General features: G+C 48.0%; 2 protein-coding genes across 4 annotated transcripts in view; one reads left to right on the top strand and one right to left on the bottom strand.

The window, feature by feature from the left end:
* The window catches only part of myo1ea (myosin IEa), a 43,387-nt gene extending 27,323 nt beyond the window's left edge, over positions 1-16,064 (top strand). For 2 of the 3 annotated variants that reach the window (XM_023814067.2, XM_072717982.1), the window contains 20 exons: positions 1,155-1,351; positions 1,463-1,543; positions 3,185-3,271; positions 3,445-3,528; positions 3,937-4,104; positions 4,356-4,441; positions 5,783-5,864; positions 6,356-6,462; positions 7,244-7,342; positions 7,846-7,990; positions 8,956-9,070; positions 9,744-9,913; positions 10,342-10,487; positions 11,312-11,458; positions 12,485-12,642; positions 12,899-12,973; positions 13,142-13,355; positions 13,794-13,829; positions 14,769-14,938; positions 15,046-16,064. In XM_023814067.2, coding sequence (XP_023669835.1) covers positions 1,155-1,351; positions 1,463-1,543; positions 3,185-3,271; positions 3,445-3,528; positions 3,937-4,104; positions 4,356-4,441; positions 5,783-5,864; positions 6,356-6,462; positions 7,244-7,342; positions 7,846-7,990; positions 8,956-9,070; positions 9,744-9,913; positions 10,342-10,487; positions 11,312-11,458; positions 12,485-12,642; positions 12,899-12,973; positions 13,142-13,355; positions 13,794-13,829; positions 14,769-14,938; positions 15,046-15,122 — 2,444 coding nt within the window. In that variant the 3' untranslated portion in view covers positions 15,123-16,064. The remainder of the gene's footprint in view (positions 1-1,154; positions 1,352-1,462; positions 1,544-3,184; positions 3,272-3,444; positions 3,529-3,936; positions 4,105-4,355; positions 4,442-5,782; positions 5,865-6,355; positions 6,463-7,243; positions 7,343-7,845; positions 7,991-8,955; positions 9,071-9,743; positions 9,914-10,341; positions 10,488-11,311; positions 11,459-12,484; positions 12,643-12,898; positions 12,974-13,141; positions 13,356-13,793; positions 13,830-14,768; positions 14,939-15,045) is intronic. The other variant, XM_023814068.2, reaches the window with a different exon arrangement.
* Positions 16,065-17,023: 959 nt separating this feature from the next.
* On the bottom strand, positions 17,024-19,452 carry ccnb2 (cyclin B2). The gene is made up of 8 exons (XM_023813939.2): positions 19,285-19,452; positions 18,904-19,011; positions 18,536-18,823; positions 18,173-18,331; positions 17,851-18,087; positions 17,633-17,773; positions 17,438-17,548; positions 17,024-17,369 (listed from the first exon to the last, which is right to left on the bottom strand). Exons 1-8 carry the CDS (start codon positions 19,306-19,308, stop codon positions 17,268-17,270), a joined length of 1,170 nt encoding a protein of 389 aa, XP_023669707.1. The 5' UTR covers positions 19,309-19,452; the 3' UTR covers positions 17,024-17,267.
* Positions 19,453-20,897: the final 1,445 nt, after the last annotated feature.

The raw sequence follows: 20,897 nt of genomic DNA, 5'->3' as shown, positions 1-20,897 counted from the left end.
TGGTTAAGTCCCACTCTGAAGTCTCACTGTGTTACATCACAGGCTACAATTACAGAGCGAAGTTCAGTATTTCCTGTCTCAGTCTCCTCCCTTCCTCTGTACCTCCTGTCCCACCCAGTATGTAGCTCTGGGCTTCCTCCTCCCTGCTATTACTGCTTCGGGTCACACAGTTTCTGCTGCACTACCTGCACCTCTAGAACATGTTCAGTAGAGCAGGCAGATCTGCTCTGGCAGCCGTGACCAATATCACCTCCGACAGCAGGTTTCTGCAGAATTTTTTGCTTGTTCTTTAAGATAAAAGATAGAGATAATAATATGTGGATGTGTGAAGTTATAGGATGGGTGAGGCCATATCAGATATGTTCTTTTGGACATATTTACTGGTCCTGGTGTTTCTCTGTGTGAGCACAAGTCCCTGTGTCGTCCATTCCTACACCAGGCTGAATGGTAAGAGCGTGGCGCTGTCCCACTGTCCCCAGCAGGGGTCGCCAGCCACACCCTCATGCTCTCCCCGCCAAGCCTGCCTTTTGGGCCGCTTCTGCTTCCTTCTGGGGGAAGTGACTCAGCCTGATGGGGTGCGGAGAGGGACCTTGTGTCAGCCAGAAGCTTGCACTCACTCTCCTTCTGGGATCCTGCGCACAACATTTTATTAAGGATACTATAATCATGCATTAAGCCTCAGGTGCTCCTTTAGCATTTGGGCCATTTTCGTTCACATTTTGATAAAATATTTTGCAGCGATTTTCCATCCATCCATCCGTCTCCCATAACCGCTTATAAAATATAGGGTCGTGCTCCTTGATGATGATATTCAGGAATGACATCATGGGTGGCTCGATGGTCAGCACTGTGGCCTCACAACTTCTGGCTGTGGCTTCAGGTCCCGACCCAAGCTGTGTGTCTGAAATTGCCTCTAGGCCCTCTGATTTCTGTAGTCCAAAGACCAGGTCAATCGGTGTCTCAAAATTGGTCTTAGCATGTGTAAGCGTGTGTCCTGTGATGACACCGTTCCCTCCAAGGTGTTCCCCTGCCTCGTGGCTGCTGATCCCTGACAAAGGCTTTAGGGTGACCGGAATCCCAGATGAAACGCATCATAGCTGAGTGTGGAGAAGCTATGTGGTTTCTAAGGATCTCCTGATCTCTCCACCCGCTAGTCCTGGCCTTTCCCGCCTTCCTGCTGGGCATCGACCAGAATCGGCTCAAGGAGAAGCTGACCAGCCGCAAGATGGACAGCAAGTGGGGTGGCAAGTCCGAGTCCATTGACGTGACGCTGAACGTAGAGCAGGCGTGCTACACGCGTGACGCACTGTCCAAAGCCCTGCACGCCCGCGTCTTCGACTGGCTAGTGGAGGTAACCGTCAGCAGAGAGCCTGAGCACTGGGGACACGGACGACCCCGTGACCCCCCATGCAGAGACAGCAGCAGCTCTGGACCACCTGACCATATTGTTTCCTTTTTTCAGTCCATCAACAAGGCCATGGTGAAAGACCACCAGGAACTGAACATCGGTGTGCTGGATATTTATGGGTTTGAAATTTTCCAGGTAAGCACTATTAGGCCTGTTTCCCTACAAATGTATCTTTTTTATATATGTATTTGTCAGACCTGAAGCTGTGATGATTAAAGCAAAAACAAACACACCCCAGTCAGGAAGCTTCCCCTTTTCGAACTGCCTAACAAGATTATACACCAGATTTCGGTTCCTAAATCCTAATTGGTTCACCAGGGTTACGGTCGATCTGTAATGATTACTGATTCAGTAATCTGTTTGCTAGGAGGATTCAATGGTCAAATCCCTTCTTTTAGTCGCAAGTTTGGTTTCATTGGGTCTTTGATGAGCTGACACAGGAATATGTCTGTAAAGAGTGAGTTCAGATGATAAAAGTTAATTATCTGTGACAGTAGAGATGCATGCAACAATCATGGGCACTGACGCAGAGACAGTCTGCTTTGTTATTGTCCTTGGGAGACATGAACCCCTTTGGAAACTATAATGGGATTTATCAGCGACTGGTCTGCCAGTAAAGCCTGGCTGCTTATGGTTTTGGGAGGGAGCCTCTGGACACAGAAGACCCCATGAAACAGGCCTCTTATCGGGTCTTGTCGCTGCAGTCACTGTGGGCCAAATGGCATAGGAAATAAAAGCTAATTTACCGTGCAATCTCTATTTATACCATGTAAGCAACTATACCCATATAAGTAATTGTATTTTATTAGTAATTGCATATGTATTTGTGATTGCTGCCATGTAATCTTATCTTTGTCAGTAACAGTTATACATCTGTATGTATAACTAAGAAATTATAGTTGTATAGTATGACACTTTATGAGGCAAATGAGCAGGATGTCATGGTTCAAATGGACATAAATGTTTCTCAGAATGACAGCAAAGAAATTGTAGGAAACCTTTAAAATGGCTTTAAAATCACTGCAAGGCTAAAAACCCCTGAAACACAAACCAAAATGTCGGTTGTTGACTGCAAACCTGACCATCCAATGTAACGGGAGCCCCAGCCTGATCCGCGAGAGGGGCTCTCACCGTCTCAGGGCTATCACCACGCGGTTTAACCCCTGGCGATTGCCCTGACACCCACTGGCTCGCAGTCTATCCACATCATGAATGCGGCTCGAAATCTATTCCAGAACTGTGAGCTGACTGGTTCAGCAGGATTTAGGCAGGCTGTGTTTACAATCCCGCCCTGCCACGTTTCAGATCCTTAACAGCACCAACCTGCCTGCTCACCTGGTCCAACCTGTCAGAAAGAACACGTCACAGGCAATTCCTTAGTTATTTGCAAATAAACATGGCAGTTATGTAAGCAAAGCAATGTCTGCGATGCAGGTAGTCAGGATGCATTTTGGGTCAGTCTGCTGCTCAGGAGACTCCACAAAGATTCCTGATTTCTATTATCATTTGGTTTTAAACTGGAACAGAAATATAAAAAATATTACTAATATCAATATCTGCCATTCATTTAATTGCAACACAAGACCAATGCACCTTTTTACACACATTTTTGTTTATCCAGACAGCATACAGAAATTAGGGCTAGGGCTTCTTATGCATATCACATAGAAATAAATATTAAATTTTATATAAATATAAAAATCACGTCAAGTATATACTATATAGTATATTGGTGTATAGTTTTTATTTTAACCTTCCATGATACTTTCTTCGCAGAAAAATGGCTTTGAACAGTTCTGCATCAACTTTGTGAACGAGAAACTTCAGCAGATTTTCATCGAACTAACCCTGAAGGCCGAACAGGTAACAGCAGATGTTTGCTTTCTGCCTGCACTCCCTTCACCCATCTCTGACTGCTGAAGAACTTCCTCCAGCGAGGCTCATTTCTCAAGCTGCTTATAAATCTGGCCGTCTCAGCCTGCGGGGTGAGCGAGGCCAGCGGGCCGGCGACTGACTGTGCTCCCTGCCTCCTCCAGGAAGAATATGTGCAGGAAGGCATCCGGTGGACTCCCATCGAATACTTCAACAACAAGATCGTGTGTGACCTCATCGAGAGCAAAGTGAGCGACCTGGCAGCCGTTCCGAGCTAACGGCACGTCTGATGCAGAGCTTCGGGGCTGTATTAACTGCAAGGCTCCGGATTAGCATTTGCGGCTAATGTGTGTTTATAATTGATAACACTTTCTACCATCTGTTGATACACTAAGACAACTAGTGCCCATTGGATCTACTTATAGATTCGCATAGATCAAATTCAATTTTTCAATTGCTTGTGACAAATGGGAATCCAGGAATTTTAACTGGGGAACATCGACAGGCGCTTGCTAATTAAGTCAAGTGTTCCTGGGGCCACGTGCACTTGTTCTGGAATGTTCCTCAGTGTTGGTCAGGTTTAATGGGGTCATTGTTGGCATCTGCCTCATGTCTGCATGCAAATATGTAGTTTCTGTTTGATTTTTTTTCCCCAGAATCCCCCTGGTATCATGAGCATCCTGGATGACGTGTGCGCCACCATGCACGCGGTGGTGGAGGGGGCGGACCAGACTCTGCTGCAGAAGCTGCGGGTGCAGGTCAATACCCATGAGCACTTCAACAGCTGGAATCAGGGCTTCATCATCCACCATTACGCTGGGAAGGTGATGGAAACCAGACCTCCATTCTTATCTCTCTGCCTCTGAGCCCAAAGTGCTGCTCAAGTCAAAGGTTCACATCCGTTAATCATTAAGTCAGAACACACCACATAGCTAAAAGCACCACAGTCCTTTTTAGTTTTCAGCAGTTATCTAGCTGTAAAAATGTCTCTTCAACTGTCAGCTGAGTAACTGTCTCCGAGCAGCAGAAATAATGTAAACTCTGTCATAAGTGACCGGCGTCTTGTGTCCCGCAGGTGTCCTATGATGCGGATGGGTTCTGCGAGAGGAACAGGGACGTGCTGTTCACAGACCTCATCGAGCTGATGCAGAGCAGTGAAATGTAGGTGACCGGCCACAGAGGGGCGCCGCGTACCTGCCTGTCATCGTCAGGCTGAAGGTCACAATCCAGGCAGTGTTACTCAATACCAAAAGCCCAAAGACTGTGCTTGTGGTGCAGTGAATCATGGGATTTGTCTCGTCCATACTTCTGTTCTTGAGTATTGGAAGTGGTTTTCGGCAGTGTAGATGACGTAAAACGGGTGCGCGAGAACATAGTTATGATCAAATACGCACATTGAGAAACAGCCTGCTTCTGGGAAACAGCAAAATGGTGGATTTCTGTGTTTATTTGACCCTGTTCCTCATATGCTGCCCACTAAGCCGGTGGATCAGGCCTGATATTACGTTGTGCATGAAGCAGGACATGGGCTGTGCGCGTTGTCTTGTTGCCACGGAAGCGTAACATGTTGTTTCGTTTGTTTTTGTTTGTAAGGAAGCAGCCTGCGGCACGCACTGGTGGGCGCCCTGGTCTTTGGCCCCCGCCGTGTGCAGGTTCCCATCTGTGCAAACAGCCGCACAGCCTTTGTAATGGGCGTTTGGGGGGGTTATCCTCCGACCCTATTCCCAGAAGCAGCCACACACACACACTCCTGAGAGGTGGCGCCCCCAGCAGGCCTTACTTCATTCTCATGGTCTGCAGCCAGCTGTCCACATGCAGACAAAGCTGCCCATTTACTTCCCATAATCCCCAAGCAGGATGCTCATTCCGGCATTACATGGAAATCCAACCATTTCATTTATTAAGCTTTAGATATGCATCTGTTTTGTTTATTCTTATTTATATACCACTGGAAACTCTTAAACATCTACAAATCTTTTGCTAGCATCAGTTGCTTTAGTATTTTTTTTTTCAGACCAAAAGTTATATTTTTAAGCCTGTTCTGTTTTTAAATTATGGAGTTTCTATTTTAAAACCCTGGAAGAATCAGCATGCTGTTACATCCACTGAGTGTCGTCTAAAGGGCATTATGCTGCTGAAAATTAGTCTCGGTTTAAGACAACCGTGAACAAAGGAAATAGCGCACAAGGAGAACGATGGGTACATTTTTATGTCCCTGCAGAGCATTTCCACGCTGGGAAACAGTTCTCTGGGAATGTAAGGAAGCTCCTCAATGATGTGAAAGTTTCAGTTCGATCCGACAGCAGCTGAAAACCACAGTTATCCTAATTGTGAGCTTTGGCCAGGAGTCGACGTCAAGGACACCATAATCCAAGCTTTTCTTAGGAGAGATGTTGTAGCACGAAAAGCGAGAATAGCGCTGTAATTTTTTTGTGTCACATCTTACTGTTTCCGAGTTCATGTCGCCAACCAGCTCTGTCCCTCTCTGTTTTGTTTCATAAGACGCTTCATCCGAGCCCTCTTCCCTGAAAACCTGACCCAGGACAAGAAGGGTCGACCCACCACGGCGGGTAGCAAGATCAAGGTCAGCCTCGGTGTGACGGACTCATGTGGGGAGAGGGATTTCCGCACATGTCCTGCGGCTTCTCCCATATTGGGGCCGCTCCGCTGAAAGAATGGATGCAAGGACCAATCACTTGCCTGTTTTCCCTGAGAGGCCTGAATCAGGACCTCTGAACTGTGGGGCTGTGCGCACACACAAACCCATACTCAGGAACCAGCACTGATTGCTTTGTGCTGCTAGATGTCTGCCTGATCAGATCATTATTCCTGAGCCCCTCAGTACTTCCTTGAACGTTTTTCAGTGATGTTCATTGTTAACTTTTAAATTGTTGATTAGTCTTGGAAAGCATATTCATAAGTGCTGACAGGTGCAATGTGATGATCAGTGCTAATGCTGGCATGGAGATTCACTGCAGATGTAATCTGAACCTGCTTTGGGCTGCTTTGTCTAATGACTATGACTCATTGTGCTTCAATCAGCTGTGACTCAGCTTCCCTTGATTTTCCCCTCAGAAACAAGCTAATGACCTGGTGAACACGCTGATGAAATGCACCCCCCACTACATCCGCTGCATCAAGCCCAACGAGACTAAGAAGCCAAAGGACTGGGAGGAGGGAAGGTGAGACAAACACATAATACACAATACATCATACTCACAAACAATAGCACACACACACACACACACACACACACACATACACAAATGCTGTCTGTGGCCATGACCGGACTCTGGACAAATACATACACACACGGTGCTCAGTGCTGGCCACACTGGTAGACAGGTAATAATTCTTTATTTTAACAGCACCCAGCTGCTAACATAAGATGTCCACTTATTTCCCATAATCCCATGCAAGGCACGCAAACCTGAATTTTTAAACAGATGTTCTCACCACCAGCACTCTGTAATCTGAGCCTTTTCTTTGCTCGTCTTCAGGCTTTCCTGTGTTTTCTTTAAAGCTATTTCTGTATAATAAACCTCCGCGCGCCCCTTATAGGTACTAATTTGTATTTTCTTTGCACTCACGTTTCCTCATTAACACACCCGCGCACACATGCACACACACACCCTGGCCCACGACGGGGCCGGTATGCAGGGTGACGTGGCCCCCGTGGCCCCCGTGGTCCCATCGCATGTTCTGCCTTTGTCCACCTCCTTCCTCCGCTTCACACAAACCCGCGGCTGAATGCTCGGCCCGCTGACCTGCCGTGCTGCATTGTTCGGCAGCCAACAGCCTTCCTGTTGTGCGGAAGCCAGGGTCCAGCTTTTTGCCCATTTAATAGCATTCAGGACTGTTGTTTTCCCCGGAAGCCCGCTGGCACTCCTGCCCGTATATGGGAGTGCAGGAAGCCCTGGTGTGTCTGGCCTGAGAAAGTGCCTGTGTCTCATCTCACGGCAGAGTCAAGCATCAGGTGGAGTACCTTGGGCTGAAGGAAAACATCCGGGTGCGGCGTGCTGGCTATGCCTACAGGAGGGTCTTCCGGAAGTTTCTCAACAGGTTGGTGACATGCGGATCCCCCACAACCTTCTATCTGTACTGGAAACTGAATTCAACATTTAAACAGGGGGGAAACCCAGCCATAGGTACTGACAGAACCCTGCTGGCCGACACCCGAAGCCCTGTATACTGAGAAGTGCCGAGGGAGACTGTAGCCACCATATTATCTCTGGGGCCTGATCAGCATACAGCAGATAGACTGGGCCATTCAGAGGCAGTCAGCAGCCATGGATTTGCTGATGTTTGTAATGGTGCAGCTAAGACTTCTGGGTATTTACTCCTGGGATGACTGCAGAGTTCAGGGTGAGGGCTGAGGATGGAGATGGAGATGGAGATAGAGATGGGAGTACAGGCTGGACTGGACTGGACCTTTGTCTGGGCTTTAGGTGCACATTGAACCAGAAGGTGGGGCTGCTTATTGCTCCCGTATTAATAAGCTGTCACCGTGGTGCTGTGCTCGGGCATACTCAGGCTGTGGTTCGCTACCCCCCTGCACCCCCAAGGTACGCCATCCTGACCCGGGAGTCTTGGCCCACCTGGCGGGGCGATGAGAAGCAGGGCGTCCTTCACCTGCTGCGCTCCGTAAACATGGACCAAGACCAGTTTCAGCTGGGCCGGACCAAGGTCTTCATCAAGGCCCCCGAGTCGGTGAGTCCGCACCATCTCACACGCGTGTCCTCACCGGTCACAGTAACAGGATAGGCCTGACGCAGAGGCAACTTAGTTAGCATCCAAAGTGCGGCGTTTGTCAGAGCTGATGAAGCATGGCATTGTGGGAAGGGGAGCAGGCTGAGCTGTGGGGGCCTCTCAGTCAAAGCCTTGTTTTGTGACTCGCCTGTGAGCTCACTTGTTGACTTTTCCACGCACATTTGAATCGGCCCTTGTGGCTGCATGTCAGGGTCTACCTGGGAGGTGTGAATGCAGCATAGCCCCCCCCCCCCCCCCCCCCGGGGTTCTGGAGTCTGGCCCTGGCTGATAAAACTCCAAGTGGCTGAATTAATAAAAAAGCATTTTCCCCTAGTAAGCCAGCAATGCAGAGTAATTATTCTGTGAGCTCTGTGATGGTATTTTTTATTTTTTTTGCATTAGCAATAAGTGGTTCGTAAACATCCCTGCAGACTCAGCTGAGCTGTCATTCCTCTCATTCAGAGGCTAAACTGGGCCAGCTGTTAGGTTTTGCAGCTGTCATGCTGTCAGTGACATTTGAGACCAAGAGCAGAAACACCAGGGTTCTGCTGGGTTGCCCTGTGCCTCCTGGGCCGGTCCACACGCCCTCAGCGATGGCTCTGATGCCCTCTGGCTGACCCACCCCTGGCTCTCAGCCAAGTCTCACAGGGCCCCAGCAGCAAACAGGAAGTTTAGTCTCTGTGGCGATCCGGCCAATGATGAAAACAAGGCAGGGAGAACGAGGAGCTGGTGGGGGCAGGGGGGCAGGCTCACTGCTTTGTGTGCACAGGGTGTTCAGCACTCTGTGTTTGTGCGCGTTGGGTGAGCTGGCTGTGTTGGGTGTGTCACTGTTTGCTGTGCATCAGCTTGGTTGCGTTTTAAGGTGTATGAATAGGAACGCCTTTGGGTCAGTCAGCATGCTGATGTGTCCCCCCCACCCCCCTCAGCTGTTCCTGCTGGAAGAGACGAGGGAGCGTAAGTTTGACGGCTTTGCCAGAACCATCCAACGGGCCTGGCGTAAGTACCTGGCCAGGAAGAAGTATGTCCAGATGAGAGAGGAAGGTATGTGCACAGTTACAGCGCAGACACATACAGTACAGCACAGACACACACAGTACAACACAGGCATACAGTTACAGCGCAGACACACACAGAACGGCACAGATGCACACAGTAAAACACAGGCATACAGTACAACACAGACTCACACAGTACAGCACAGACACACACCGTACAACGCAGGCATACAGTATAGCACAGACTCACACAGTACAGCACAGACACACACAGTACAACACAGGCATACAGTACAGCACAGGCATACAGTACAGCACAGACACACACAGTACAACGCAGGCATACAGTATAGCACAGACTCACACAGTACAGCACAGACACACACAGTACAACACAGGCATACAGTTACAGCGCAGACACACACAGAACAGCACAGATGCACACAGTAAAACACAGGCATACAGTACAACACAGACTCACACAGTACAGCACAGACACACACAGTACAACGCAGGCATACAGTATAGCACAGACTCACACAGTACAGCACAGACACACACAGTACAACACAGGCATACAGTACAGCACAGGCATACAGTACAGCACAGACACACACAGTCACAGCTTCCCACTGCTGTAGCGAATCCTCTGTTTTTCCACACCGTCTCCTGTCCTTTGCATTGTGTCTCAGTGACTCCCCCCTCAATCTTCCCCCCAGCTTCGGATCTCCTCCTGAACAAGAAGGAGCGACGGAGGCACAGCATCAACCGTAACTTTGTGGGCGACTACCTGGGCATGGACGACCGGCCGGAACTGCGCCGCTTCCTGGCCAAGAGGGAGAAGATCGACTTCGCCGACAAAGTCACCAAATACGACCGCCGCTTCAAGGTTTCTCTCCTGACCAGCGTCACACTTCTCACGGGGGTTGGGGGGGGGGGGGTCACAGGCTTCACTCGAGGCTCTAGCCTTGTTGTTAAGATGGTTTCAGGTTCCCTGGTGGTTCCTGAATGGCCCTGAATGGCCTCTAGGCCCCTGTCACATGATCGGGCAGTGCTACGGTCAGGACCCCCACCTCACACTGGTGCCGCTTTGGCCTCAAAGCCCCTGTCACATGATCGGGCAGTGCTGTAGTGCCATGTCATAATATTCAGTCTTCCCAGCAAAGAACCTCCGTTTTCTTGTTTTGTTAACGTGGAGCCTTTTTGGGGCAGCCCTCTCCCCCGCTGCCCTGTGCTCCTCTCGCATTTCCTGCGGTGGCCTGCAACCCAGCTGCGGTCGATCCGAAGCACTCACAGGCTCACTTTCCATGTGACCAGGGCATAAAGAGGGACCTCATCCTGACGCCCAAGTGCCTGTACCTGATTGGCCGTGAAAAGGTGAAGCAGGGCCCGGAGAAGGGTCAGGTGACGGAGGTGGTCAAGCGGAAGATCGAGATTGAAAAGATCCTGGGGCTGTCCCTCAGGTGAGACGGGTGAAGGCGCTGTGCTGCTCTCCTAGCTTCGATGTTTCTACACTTACATTCCCACCTGTATAGACTCCTCCCCCCTGAGGCAAGTTAACCAGGGGCCCCGGGGCATCTCTGCTAGTAACAGAAATACACAGCCCCACCCCCCCACCTCAGATTCAGGAGGCCACAGATGTGTGTAAGCTTCACACAGCCTCCCTCTTAAGCATCTGGTCCTGGGTGAGATATGTCCGTGTGTCCAGCTTACATGCTGGTCAGGAAAGGTGGTTACAGAGGTAATGTACAGACAGTCATCGCTGTAACGTCTCTGCCATTCTTCCTGCGGACCACTGTTACCCTGTTGCCCTGTCCGTATAGCAGTGGGGGCAGATTTGACCTGATTTCACGGGTGGAGGTTCTGTTCTGCAGCGGCATTATCTGTATGTATGTGTATCTGCACATACGTGTGTGTGCGCTCCTCTCTGGGAGTGGCACGTGCACAGAGTCTGGCCTGCGGTTAATGTGAAACAGGTGGGGCTTATGAGGGTGGGGGGCGTGCTCGTAAAATAGTCGTTAAAAAAGACTTAAGTTTATTGACGCAGCGACCCCAGCGGGCGGCCTTTTCTGCTCAGCCAGTGCCCGTAGAGTTAGGGCGTGGCCCTGCTTGTCAGGTGGAGGCCCCACCCCCCTTTATGCCACGCCCACTTTGCCCCTCCCCCTCTCTGTCTCACTTCACTCCGCCCCTCCCCCTCTCTGCCCCGCCCCCCCCCACTCTGCTCCTGTGATGGAAATGGTATGGCTATTTGCCCTCCGGCTTTGTCTGACTGTCCTCCTCTCCACAGCACCCTGCAGGACGACTTCTTCATCTTGCACGAGCAGGAGTATGACAGCCTGCTGGAATCCACCTTCAAGACGGAGCTGGTGAGCCTGCTGGCGCGCCGCTTCGAGGAGAGGACGCAGAGGAAGCTGCCAATGAAGTTTGCCAATACGTCAGTGAGCCCGTTCACAGAACGTATCAGTGTCACACCTGGGTCTGGCTTATTGCTGCTGTTTGCTGGGGGGTGGGGGGTGGGGGAGTCAGGGTGTCGGGGGGCACTGAGCTGAGGAAAGGCAGCTCTGTCCTAGGGCTGAGTTTGGACTCTTTGTGCTCTGAATAATGAGGTCCCCCATAACAGAGAGCCAGTTTTTATAGTTTAGTGATTATTGCCCCAGAATAGAAACATGGCAGAAGCATTTTTTTAAGTAACAGGGTGCAGTTCAGTTGGTTAGGCACTTGTCCTGAGACCCAAAAGGTTGTGGGTATGAATTCTGCAGTCGGCTAACTAATCACATGGCCATTGCAGTCTTGGCAAAGACCTTTAACCCCAGCCTGTGCCTGGCTGACCCTGTGCTCTGGCCACAACACTTGCTTCTGCCTGTGTATATATTTGTGTCTGTCCATCATGAAGAGCAAAATGAGACGTGTAAGCAATTTTGTCATATGGATGAATAAAGATCCTTTATTCGTTCTTTACTTGGGTAGGGACTATTGTGCTGTACAAATGCAAAACGCAAATACTGTATATTTTATTAAAATTGAGTTGTGGACCAAAATCATATCTATTTGCTTCTGTTTAATCTCCTGACAGAATGTCTTAGTTTATCTAAACTCGCTTTAATTAGGGCTAAGCACCCTATTCTCCCTTTCAGTGTCAGCGGAGATGCTGTGTTTTGCCTTTGTGCCGGAAGTTATTTTTGTGATGCTGCAGGACAGATATTTCCCCCTGGGATTCCTTAAAGTTTTGTCTCATTTTTATCTGATTTAATTTAGATGGGTGTGATTATTTCTATATTTCTTTGAAGTATGTGTATTGCATTTATAATGATTTAACTCTCCCTGAGTTTTGGTTACATATTTATATTTTACAGTTGCTTTCTCTTTCATTTTGGTCACAGTTACACACGGCTTTGTGTGGTCCCTTTGGCTCCTCTCTTACTCCCAGCTGAATCTCTCCTCTCCTCCTCCTCCTCCTCAGACTTGAAGTGAAACTGAAGAAGGAGAGTTGGGGCCCTTGGAGTGGAGGCGGCTCTCGCCAGGTGCAGTTCATAGTGGGGCAGGGCGAGGTGGCCATGCTCCGGCCCTCAAACAAGATGCTGCAGGTCAGCATCGGACCCGGCCTGCCCAGGAACACACGTAGGTACCATGTCTGAGCACCCCGAGGCCCCGCCTCTTTCCTATCCCCCACATGAGGCCACGCCTCTTTCCCCATCCCCAACCCCAAGGCCCCACCCCTTTTATTGTCCCCCACCCCTGGGGCTCCGCCTCTTTTCTTTCCCCCCTCCCTCTTTGTCTCCCTGACATACAATTCGATTTAAATACTACTCAGGGGTGAGCAATACATGCTCATGCTCAGTGATGAAAAACTCTGCTCACATTTATCATCCTCCAGGCCCCTCAAGAAAGAATTTTGCTCCCTCCAAAATCCCCCAGCGCTACCCATCACGGGCTGCCCCAGGACCTCCAGGTAGGGCACTCCAAGAAAGCCTTATGGGGTCTCTCCTACCCCACCCCTTGTTTCCTTACACTTTTATTATGTTTTGCTAATTTTGTTCCATTTAAATGACGTGTTTGAAGAGAAAGGTCTGGATGTTCTTTTAATGAGTTTGGATCCCGTTGAATGGCACCTTTTCAGTTTCTCATCAAAACGGGGGTCTGAAGACCACCAATCATGCAGCCGGGCAGAGGAATGCCGCATACGCGCAGAACTCCACGCAGAGGCCACAGGCCAACAGCACCAGCCGGCCCTTTCTGCCGGCGGCCGTGAGCAACATGCAGGCGAAGGAGAGGGGCAGCCGGGTCCAACCCAACCTGGAGTGCCTGAGAGTCCCGGACCAGGGAGCAGCTGGGTAAGCGCTGCTGCCACAGGCCATAGGCCTCATGGGTAATGTGATTGTGGACAAGAACATCCATCCATTCACAGTCACGTCTTTATCGGCAATTCACATTGAGTCATACTCCAATGAATTTCATTGGCCCAACCCAACAAATCACTAATGAGAAAAAAATATGTTTCTAGAAGTTTCCTTTTAAAAGAAGCTTTTAACAATGTAACACGCCATAAAGAGGCCTCACTCATACCGGCCGTCATACAGACCGATGTTTCTCAACCCGGACCTCAGGGACCCCACCAGACGGTTCGCATTTTTGCTCCCTCCCACCTCCCGGTATCAAAAATGTGGACTGTCTGAGGACCGGGATGAGAAACTCTGGCATAGATGGTTAGAGACCCGGTTAGCAGGACCTAAGCTGGCCTTCGCTGACTGGAATGATGTGTTCCTTTATAGTAACGGAGGACTGCAACCAACTGCGAATGGAAGAACGTGAGTCACTGAGTGTGTCTGGGTGGCGGGCCATAGTGCGCCTCAGTAGAGCGCACTGTCACTGTCTGTCACTCCCTCTCCTGCAGAGGTCACCTGTCTCCTTCCTCCTGTGACTCTGTCACTCTGCGGGGGATGTCACTTTGTGCTTAAGTGTTTATTTTGTTATTGCTTGTTTGTTCCTGAAATAAGGGTCCCTGGGTGTTTCACAGCCAGTAGCATTTAGGCCGAGTTTTGCTTTGTCTATGATGTTGGGTCTGGAAAGAATTGTCCCAAAAAACAGAACTTAACTTTTGAGCAATAATAAAATTCTTTATTATTTATTTATTCAGCAGAACACTGGGTTATTAGAATATGGGGCGCTCTGCATTTCCACAAACAAGCAAAAGCTCGATACAGCATTGCAAAGTCATAGTATGTGGTGCAATTATGGGATATTTTACAATATCCCATAATATTTACAATAATTTAAACGTAAAAGTCCATTTTTTTTGTAGGGACAAATAATTTAAATTAAACATTTCGGGGGGGGGGTCCCTATATCCCCCCCAAGTTCCTATGCCCTTTGGTAATGACAATGTGGTTAATTTGGCTGTTCCGCCATTGTAATGCTGTAAACAAGCTGGCAAACTGAAGCTGTATCTGCGTACCTTATCACTCCTTTTATAACGCAGAACCTTAAAGCCGCCACATCGTGCCTGACTTTTTTTTTTGCGTGGTGCACTGCCATCTAGTGGTCACTCAAAAAAATACCTTTGAAACATGACGTTGTCTCATGCGAAATGTTGTCGTACTGTTGATGCCACGTGTCGCAGCCTCAGGTGTACATAATGCATGTCATCCACCTAACAGCAAGTGAAGCATCACAGGACTGCTGCTTGGATTACTGAAAGGAGACTTCTAGGTTAAGATTCCTGTTACATTGCCTCGTTTCTCCTCCAGTGCTCACAGGCACAGCGTCAACAGGCCTGCCCCAGGTGGGGGCCGGCCCAAGCCCACCCCTAAGCCCAAACCACAGGTCCCCCAGTGCAGGGCTCTGTACGCCTACGATGCCCAAGACACAGACGAGCTCAGCTTCAATGCTGATGACATCATCGACATTATCAAGGAAGGTAAGAGAGTCACGCCTCCGGGGGCCTGCAGGATACATGCCAGCCCTCCTGCTGCGCTTAGTGCTGGAGGTGGAGACTTCAACCTCAGTCTGTCTCTTTTCCCCCAGACGCCTCTGGTTGGTGGACAGGGAGACTGCGAGGCAAACAGGGCCTGTTCCCCAACAACTATGTCAACAAGATCTAGGCTGGCTGTCCACCAGGAGACTCGAATGGCGGATACAGGGAAAACTAGCCGTTGGAAGGGGGTGAGGTGTGGGGGGCAACTGTTCCTCTACTGCTGCATGGCCCTGGAGTCCCAGACCTGGGTCCTACTGCTCCATGTATCCAGGTGTAGTGCGTGGGTAGCAGAGTTGTTCTCACACAAGGACCTGAAGAAATCGTCTCAGAGCTGATGTAGGCTATACAATTCCTGTGAGCACTGAACAAAACTATTTATTCTATTTAAAGCTCTTGTCTTTTGTAATTATTTCCACTTAGATATATCGAAGATGAGCTGTTTTATTTGAAGAGGTGCAGCATGTATGATATGTGCAACCAGGAGAAATTCTATGCTTTTGTTTTATATCTTTGTATGTAAAGGGATTTTCACAGATTAAAAGGAGAGGTGGTTGGTTTAAAGTCTGTATTTCATGGTTAAAATGGTTTTCTTTTGTCAGTATGAATGCTGCTGGAATTGATTTTACAAATAGTATTTGAATGAGATTAATTTATAAATATTGCCGATACCATTCATTGAAAATATTAAGTTAGCGCTGTATTGTATGTTTGTCTCCTTGGCAGTTAAAACATTACGGCATTAACTAGCCCCCATGCCAATTTAAGCAGATTTTTTTTGTAGTTGCATTTTCACTTTTGTTTACTGCTCCATAGAGAAGATTGTTACAACTTCAGAAAACAAACCCCAGAGGTTTGAAATATTTTAAAATTCCATGAATGTCAGTTACTTCTCTGCTAAAATGCAGTTAGAAGACAGACATGAAGTAACCAAATTGATGGATTAAAAGCACTTTATGACCAGGATATAGGATCCGTCAGCCAACTCCTCCCAGGATGTAAAATTTATGAAGGGAATTTTTAAGAAACGTTTACAGAAAAACAAAATTAAAGGTTATTTAACAAAACATTACCGTGTTGTCATTAAGTAATTTTCTTCAGTTCTTACCTGCACTGCCAGTAATCAAAACCTTCACGTCATCATTCCTCTACTTTGCACACGAATTTCCATGCACATGGAATCTTCAATGAATCGTCAGCCATCACTTTGAAGTTTAAGGCATGTCCCATAGCACACCTGCCACAAGACATCACATCACCTTCCACAACATCACATTAGGACTTGGTGACCATCCTACAGGGTTTCTGCAGGTTTTCTAAGAGTAAATTTAAGACCTTAAGACCAAATAAAGAAAATTTAAGGAAAAAAAAATATCGTAGGGAAATTCATACGAATATATTATAATCATAAGAATTATGATATTGTATTAGAATCAGAATATACGCATTCTTCGGCCTTCCAATCGCACTACATGTCTAAATAGCGCGCTTTAGAAGAAAGGGTTCATCTGCGCATGCTTGTCAAGTTCTTCTTCGGGTTACTGACAGATGAAGCAACACATAACGCCATCTACCGTTCAATGAATATTGAGCGATCCAAGCCATGTAGCACAGAAATTACGCTTTCGCTTCTCTTTAAAATCAAAACACACGAGGAAACAATCCCTCACAAAAATTAATGCCATGATCATATGAATTTAAGACTTGCTGGTCTGATTTAAGACCTTTTCAAGGCCTTAATTCACGGAAAAGTGATTAAGACTTTAAGACCCGCGGAAACCCTGATCCTATAAAGCTAGTCACTATGACCATCCTGATTAAATATACCCAGTGTGAAAGCATGTATCAATGCTACTGAAATGCTCCAAAGCTCATTTTCAATTACTACAGAACACACTGTACAGCAATGGAATTTACTCAAATTTAAGTGGAATACCCACTCTAACCAAATGATTTAGGAGCAGCTTGTTACACATTTAAGTTGCATAAAATGTTTTAACACTCCAGAATTTGTAAATAAAGACAGGGGGCTTCTGTCAATGAAGTATTGGCTTTTTAATTAGGGGGAAAATAAATCATCCAGAGCACTTAAAGCATGGCAATACCAGAGAACAAATAAAACTACTCGTCAGAAACAAGCAATCCAACATCTTTAAAAACATCTATACACATAATATTTCACAAAATGTACATAAAACCCCAGTAGTCCCCCCCACCCCACAGTTTGTTGAAATGAGCTCCTTTAAAGTGCAGCAATCAAGCCTGTAAGGTGGCCTCAGAGCAGAGGGGCAGCCAGGTCCTTGATGACTGCAGACTTCAGTTGAGGAATGACACTGATCTTCATTAGTCGACTGCCTGCATACTTGTTCTTCACAGCCTTAGGCAGGAAGAAGCCATTAGTCACCACAAAGATCCAGTCACAAAAGGAAAAGGGGCGTCACTTACGAGGTGCTTGGTAAGGCCTTCGTTGACACGGACCACATTCTTGGCCATGTGCTGCATTACCGGCTTGAGGCAGTCTTCAGTATATGTGGTGTAGTGCTGCTGTGTTGCAGACTAGACAACCCAAGAAAAACAAGTGACACCAAGCCAATCACGGCAGTGCAGGGCTTTGAGAGAAAGATCAGGGCCGATTCTTACCCATTTGTGTCCTTCGAGCACCAGCTGAGAGAGACAGAGGGCAGCGGCAGCGATTTCAGAGGGATTGTAGTGCAGCATGTCGTAATCGGTCAGGGTCAGCTCCATCAAGTACTTGGCCAGCGTGTGCTTCTCGGCGTCCGCCTTAACAGAAGCAGCCATAAAGTCAGCCTCGCCTTACCAGCTTAGGAGGCAGAACCAGTCGCTCAGAGCTCCTTTACATTGCCAGCCTTTGAGGCCCTCCGGAGGAAGTGCAGGGGAAGGGGCCGCCCCAGCTGGAAGTTGAGGTGTCTCAGGATCATCATCTCCATCTCGCGAATCTGGGCCTTTGTGAAAGCGTTGTCGGTGATGTAGACGAAGTCTCCCACCTCTGGGGCATACATCTCCTCATACTTCGAAGCAATCAACATGGCAGTCACTCCAACCAGCTGCAGCTTACGTCTGGAAACCGGCTGCACCTGAAGGACCGAGTTGGGCATTTAACACGAGACTGAAGGCATCAGAAGAGACCATTTTAAAGATCTTCAGGAAAAACAGACTTGCCTGCAGGAAGCGGTCAATGATGGCAATAGTCATGTACAATGTTTCTTGCAGAAGCTGGAACCTGGAGTGCACCTGGATCAGCCAGTCAACCAGGAGAGCACGCATGCGCTCATTAATCTCATAGCCCTGCATGTATTTCGGACGGATGGACTGCTGGGCCTAGAGAGAAAGGGAAACCACTCAGAGGGCAGCTCCGAGTATGCTACCGGACTTCACACACTAAATACGCCAGTTAAAGGCATCTTCGGAAGTAGGATTAGGGCAGCGTTTCCCCTAACAGGAGCTGAAGGGAGCAAAAATGTGGACTGTCTGGGGGGCCCTGAGGACTGAATTAGGATAAGGTACTTGCTTAAGAACTAGTACCTCAAGCCCCCGGAGATACACGTAGATGTCCTTCACGTATTCGGAACACAGCTGAGGCATGTCAGCGTCTCCTTCATCGATATCTTCTACAGCCAGAAGCGCATCTGAGAAGGCCTGGCACAGGTCCTCCTCCTCCTTCATGGACACATCTGCGCAAAGTGGCGCCGCCGGAGCAGGCGCACTGACCAGGGCCGGAGCGGGGACGCATCTGGGCTGTGCCTTGCCCTGCGGCTGGGAAGGGCCTTTGGTAGCTTTCAGGCCGGCAGCTTTCCAGGTGGTAGCAGTCTTCTGTTGGAGCATAAAGGGGTGACGCTAAGGAGCAGCGCTTAGCATACAGCGAGGCTCAGGGCGCGCAGTAAAGGGCATACCTTGACTAGCGACACTTTGGAAATGTTGGAAAGCTCCCCCAAGGCCGGCCTCCTTCCTCCCAACATCGCTGCCTTGCCCATCGGAGCAGCATTTTCGGCATTGGCGGCCTGTTCACGCAGAACACACTTTAACTAGTTACAGATCAGTGCTGCGGATAAACAGTCACTGATACTCATACAGCCGTTACAATAGAGCAACTTGAAGCGAAAATCCAGAAATCCGACCAAATCAAGCACGTTAACAGCCTACTTTAACCAGATAAACTTCAGCTCGGCGTCGTAACCAGCCAGTTACTTGTACGTGGCTGTCGAAATACATGCAAGCCAAGACTCTGCAATGCTCACAACTATTTCGAGCTTAAAATATTGCTTTATACTCACCGCAGCGCGAAGAGCCAAAGACATTCTTTTAAAAAAATGTTCTGTAAAAGAACAATATTAAAATCGTCAAACGTGGTTTTAGAAAAGTTAGAAAACGCCTACCAGCACAACCCAAGATATTTAATTTGAAACAACAAGCAAAGCATAACACCACCGCTACCATTCAAATACCGCTCCGCGACTCCTCATTGGCTGCCTCAGCGTACGACGCTCTCCTTCGATTGGCTGCTGAAAAACGGTCGGAGGTCGCGGTTTCCTATTAACAGAATAACACTTTTTTTTTTTGGTAGTTCGTGTTATCGTAAATTATACGACACCAGTGCATCCAGAGATTTCAGATGAAGCATAATTTAAAAACCTATACCAAAATGTTACGACGAGGAATGACATCGTTTCTCGCGATACACGAGGAGGAAGAGATGCACAGGCGTCAGAGGACAAAGCATGTCGGGAAATGTTGTTCATAACGCAGATATGGCTTCCCGTTTAAAGGACCAAGATTCCGAAATTCCTTTGCTGACACCGATATTATTCATATAGGTCCCGAAGGCACAATAAAGGCTTTCTGAGGCATTACTTAGTAGTTTCATTATGATGGATTTTCATTTGCGATTAACTATCATGACCATACCTCGTCTTTTTGGGACCTAAAACTGCCTGACATGTCCGATATTTCACTAGGTTTCATGTTCTTTCAGTACTGTGCACATTTGTGTTGCTTGGACGACTCCTTATGTAAAACATGGTCACCCTGTAGTTAACTACAGTCAGTGTTGGAATTATTACCTATGCCACATGTATTTTCTATTTCAGAGCGTCATTAGCTTTTTCTGCCGAAGCAGCGGGTCCTTTACTGCCTTGGCATATGATTATTGTCATGGCTGCTCTCTTCTAAATCGGTGATCTGCCCCGGATTAATGGGACTGTTACATACAATAACAGAAAATATTCAGGCCTCTCAGCTGCAAGGCAGTCTGGTGATGTGAATAAAATTAGTGAGAATGTATAAACTAAGGCCTTACTCAACAGTCAAAGGATTCCTTTTTGACTCATTCTGAGAACATTGTTCACTACTAATAGTTATTCTCCTCACTAAGGTCCATGTGTAAAATCATTCCACAAAGTCAGTATTTTCTAGAGCATCCTTTACCCTTTGAAATCTCCACTGAATGTTCCCTGTATGTGCCGACCAGCTTTTGACACCTCTCTGCTGGAATCTTAGCCCATTCCTAAGGTGCTAATGCTTCTTTGGTCTCCATGCCGCCGCTGCTTGCTTTAAATCCCATCAAATATGCAGCAAAACACACCCACAGCAGGACTGAGCTTCCTCCATGCTACACCATGGGTATGGCCTTCTTCTTAAAAGCATTTCCTTCCTTGTGCCAGACATACTGCTGATCAATGGGTCCAAACAGTTTGATTCTACTCTCTCCTTCTTAGATTTGCAGCGATACATTTGTTCATTAGGTCACGCCACAGGGTCTCCAGCAGAGATTTTTCTCAGCTATTCTTTTCATATGTCAGACTCTCTTAAGTGAAATGTTGCTTTTACTTCCACATCTCGACAGGTTTGCCGCTGTACCGCAAGTTATAAACTTGTGCATGATGCTTGA

Source organism: Paramormyrops kingsleyae, chromosome 11 (genome assembly GCF_048594095.1).
Source record: "Paramormyrops kingsleyae isolate MSU_618 chromosome 11, PKINGS_0.4, whole genome shotgun sequence".
Lineage (NCBI taxonomy): Eukaryota > Metazoa > Chordata > Actinopteri > Osteoglossiformes > Mormyridae > Paramormyrops > Paramormyrops kingsleyae.
Note: the sequence above shows the minus strand (reverse complement) of the source record. Positions and strands in the feature narration are given on the sequence as shown.

What these genes read in the sequence shown, in the direction of transcription:
- ccnb2 (XM_023813939.2), bottom strand. Translation starts at nt 19,308, where the DNA reads ATGTCTTTGGCTCTTCGCGCTGCG. An exon ending in TCATTGACCGCTTCCTGCAG is followed by an intron (nt 18,088 to 18,172) that starts GCAAGTCTGTTT and finishes TCGGTCCTTCAG; the next exon opens with GTGCAGCCGGTTTCCAGACG. An exon ending in GGGCCTCAAAGGCTGGCAAT is followed by an intron (nt 17,774 to 17,850) that starts GTAAAGGAGCTC and finishes GCTTCTGTTAAG; the next exon opens with GCGGACGCCGAGAAGCACAC.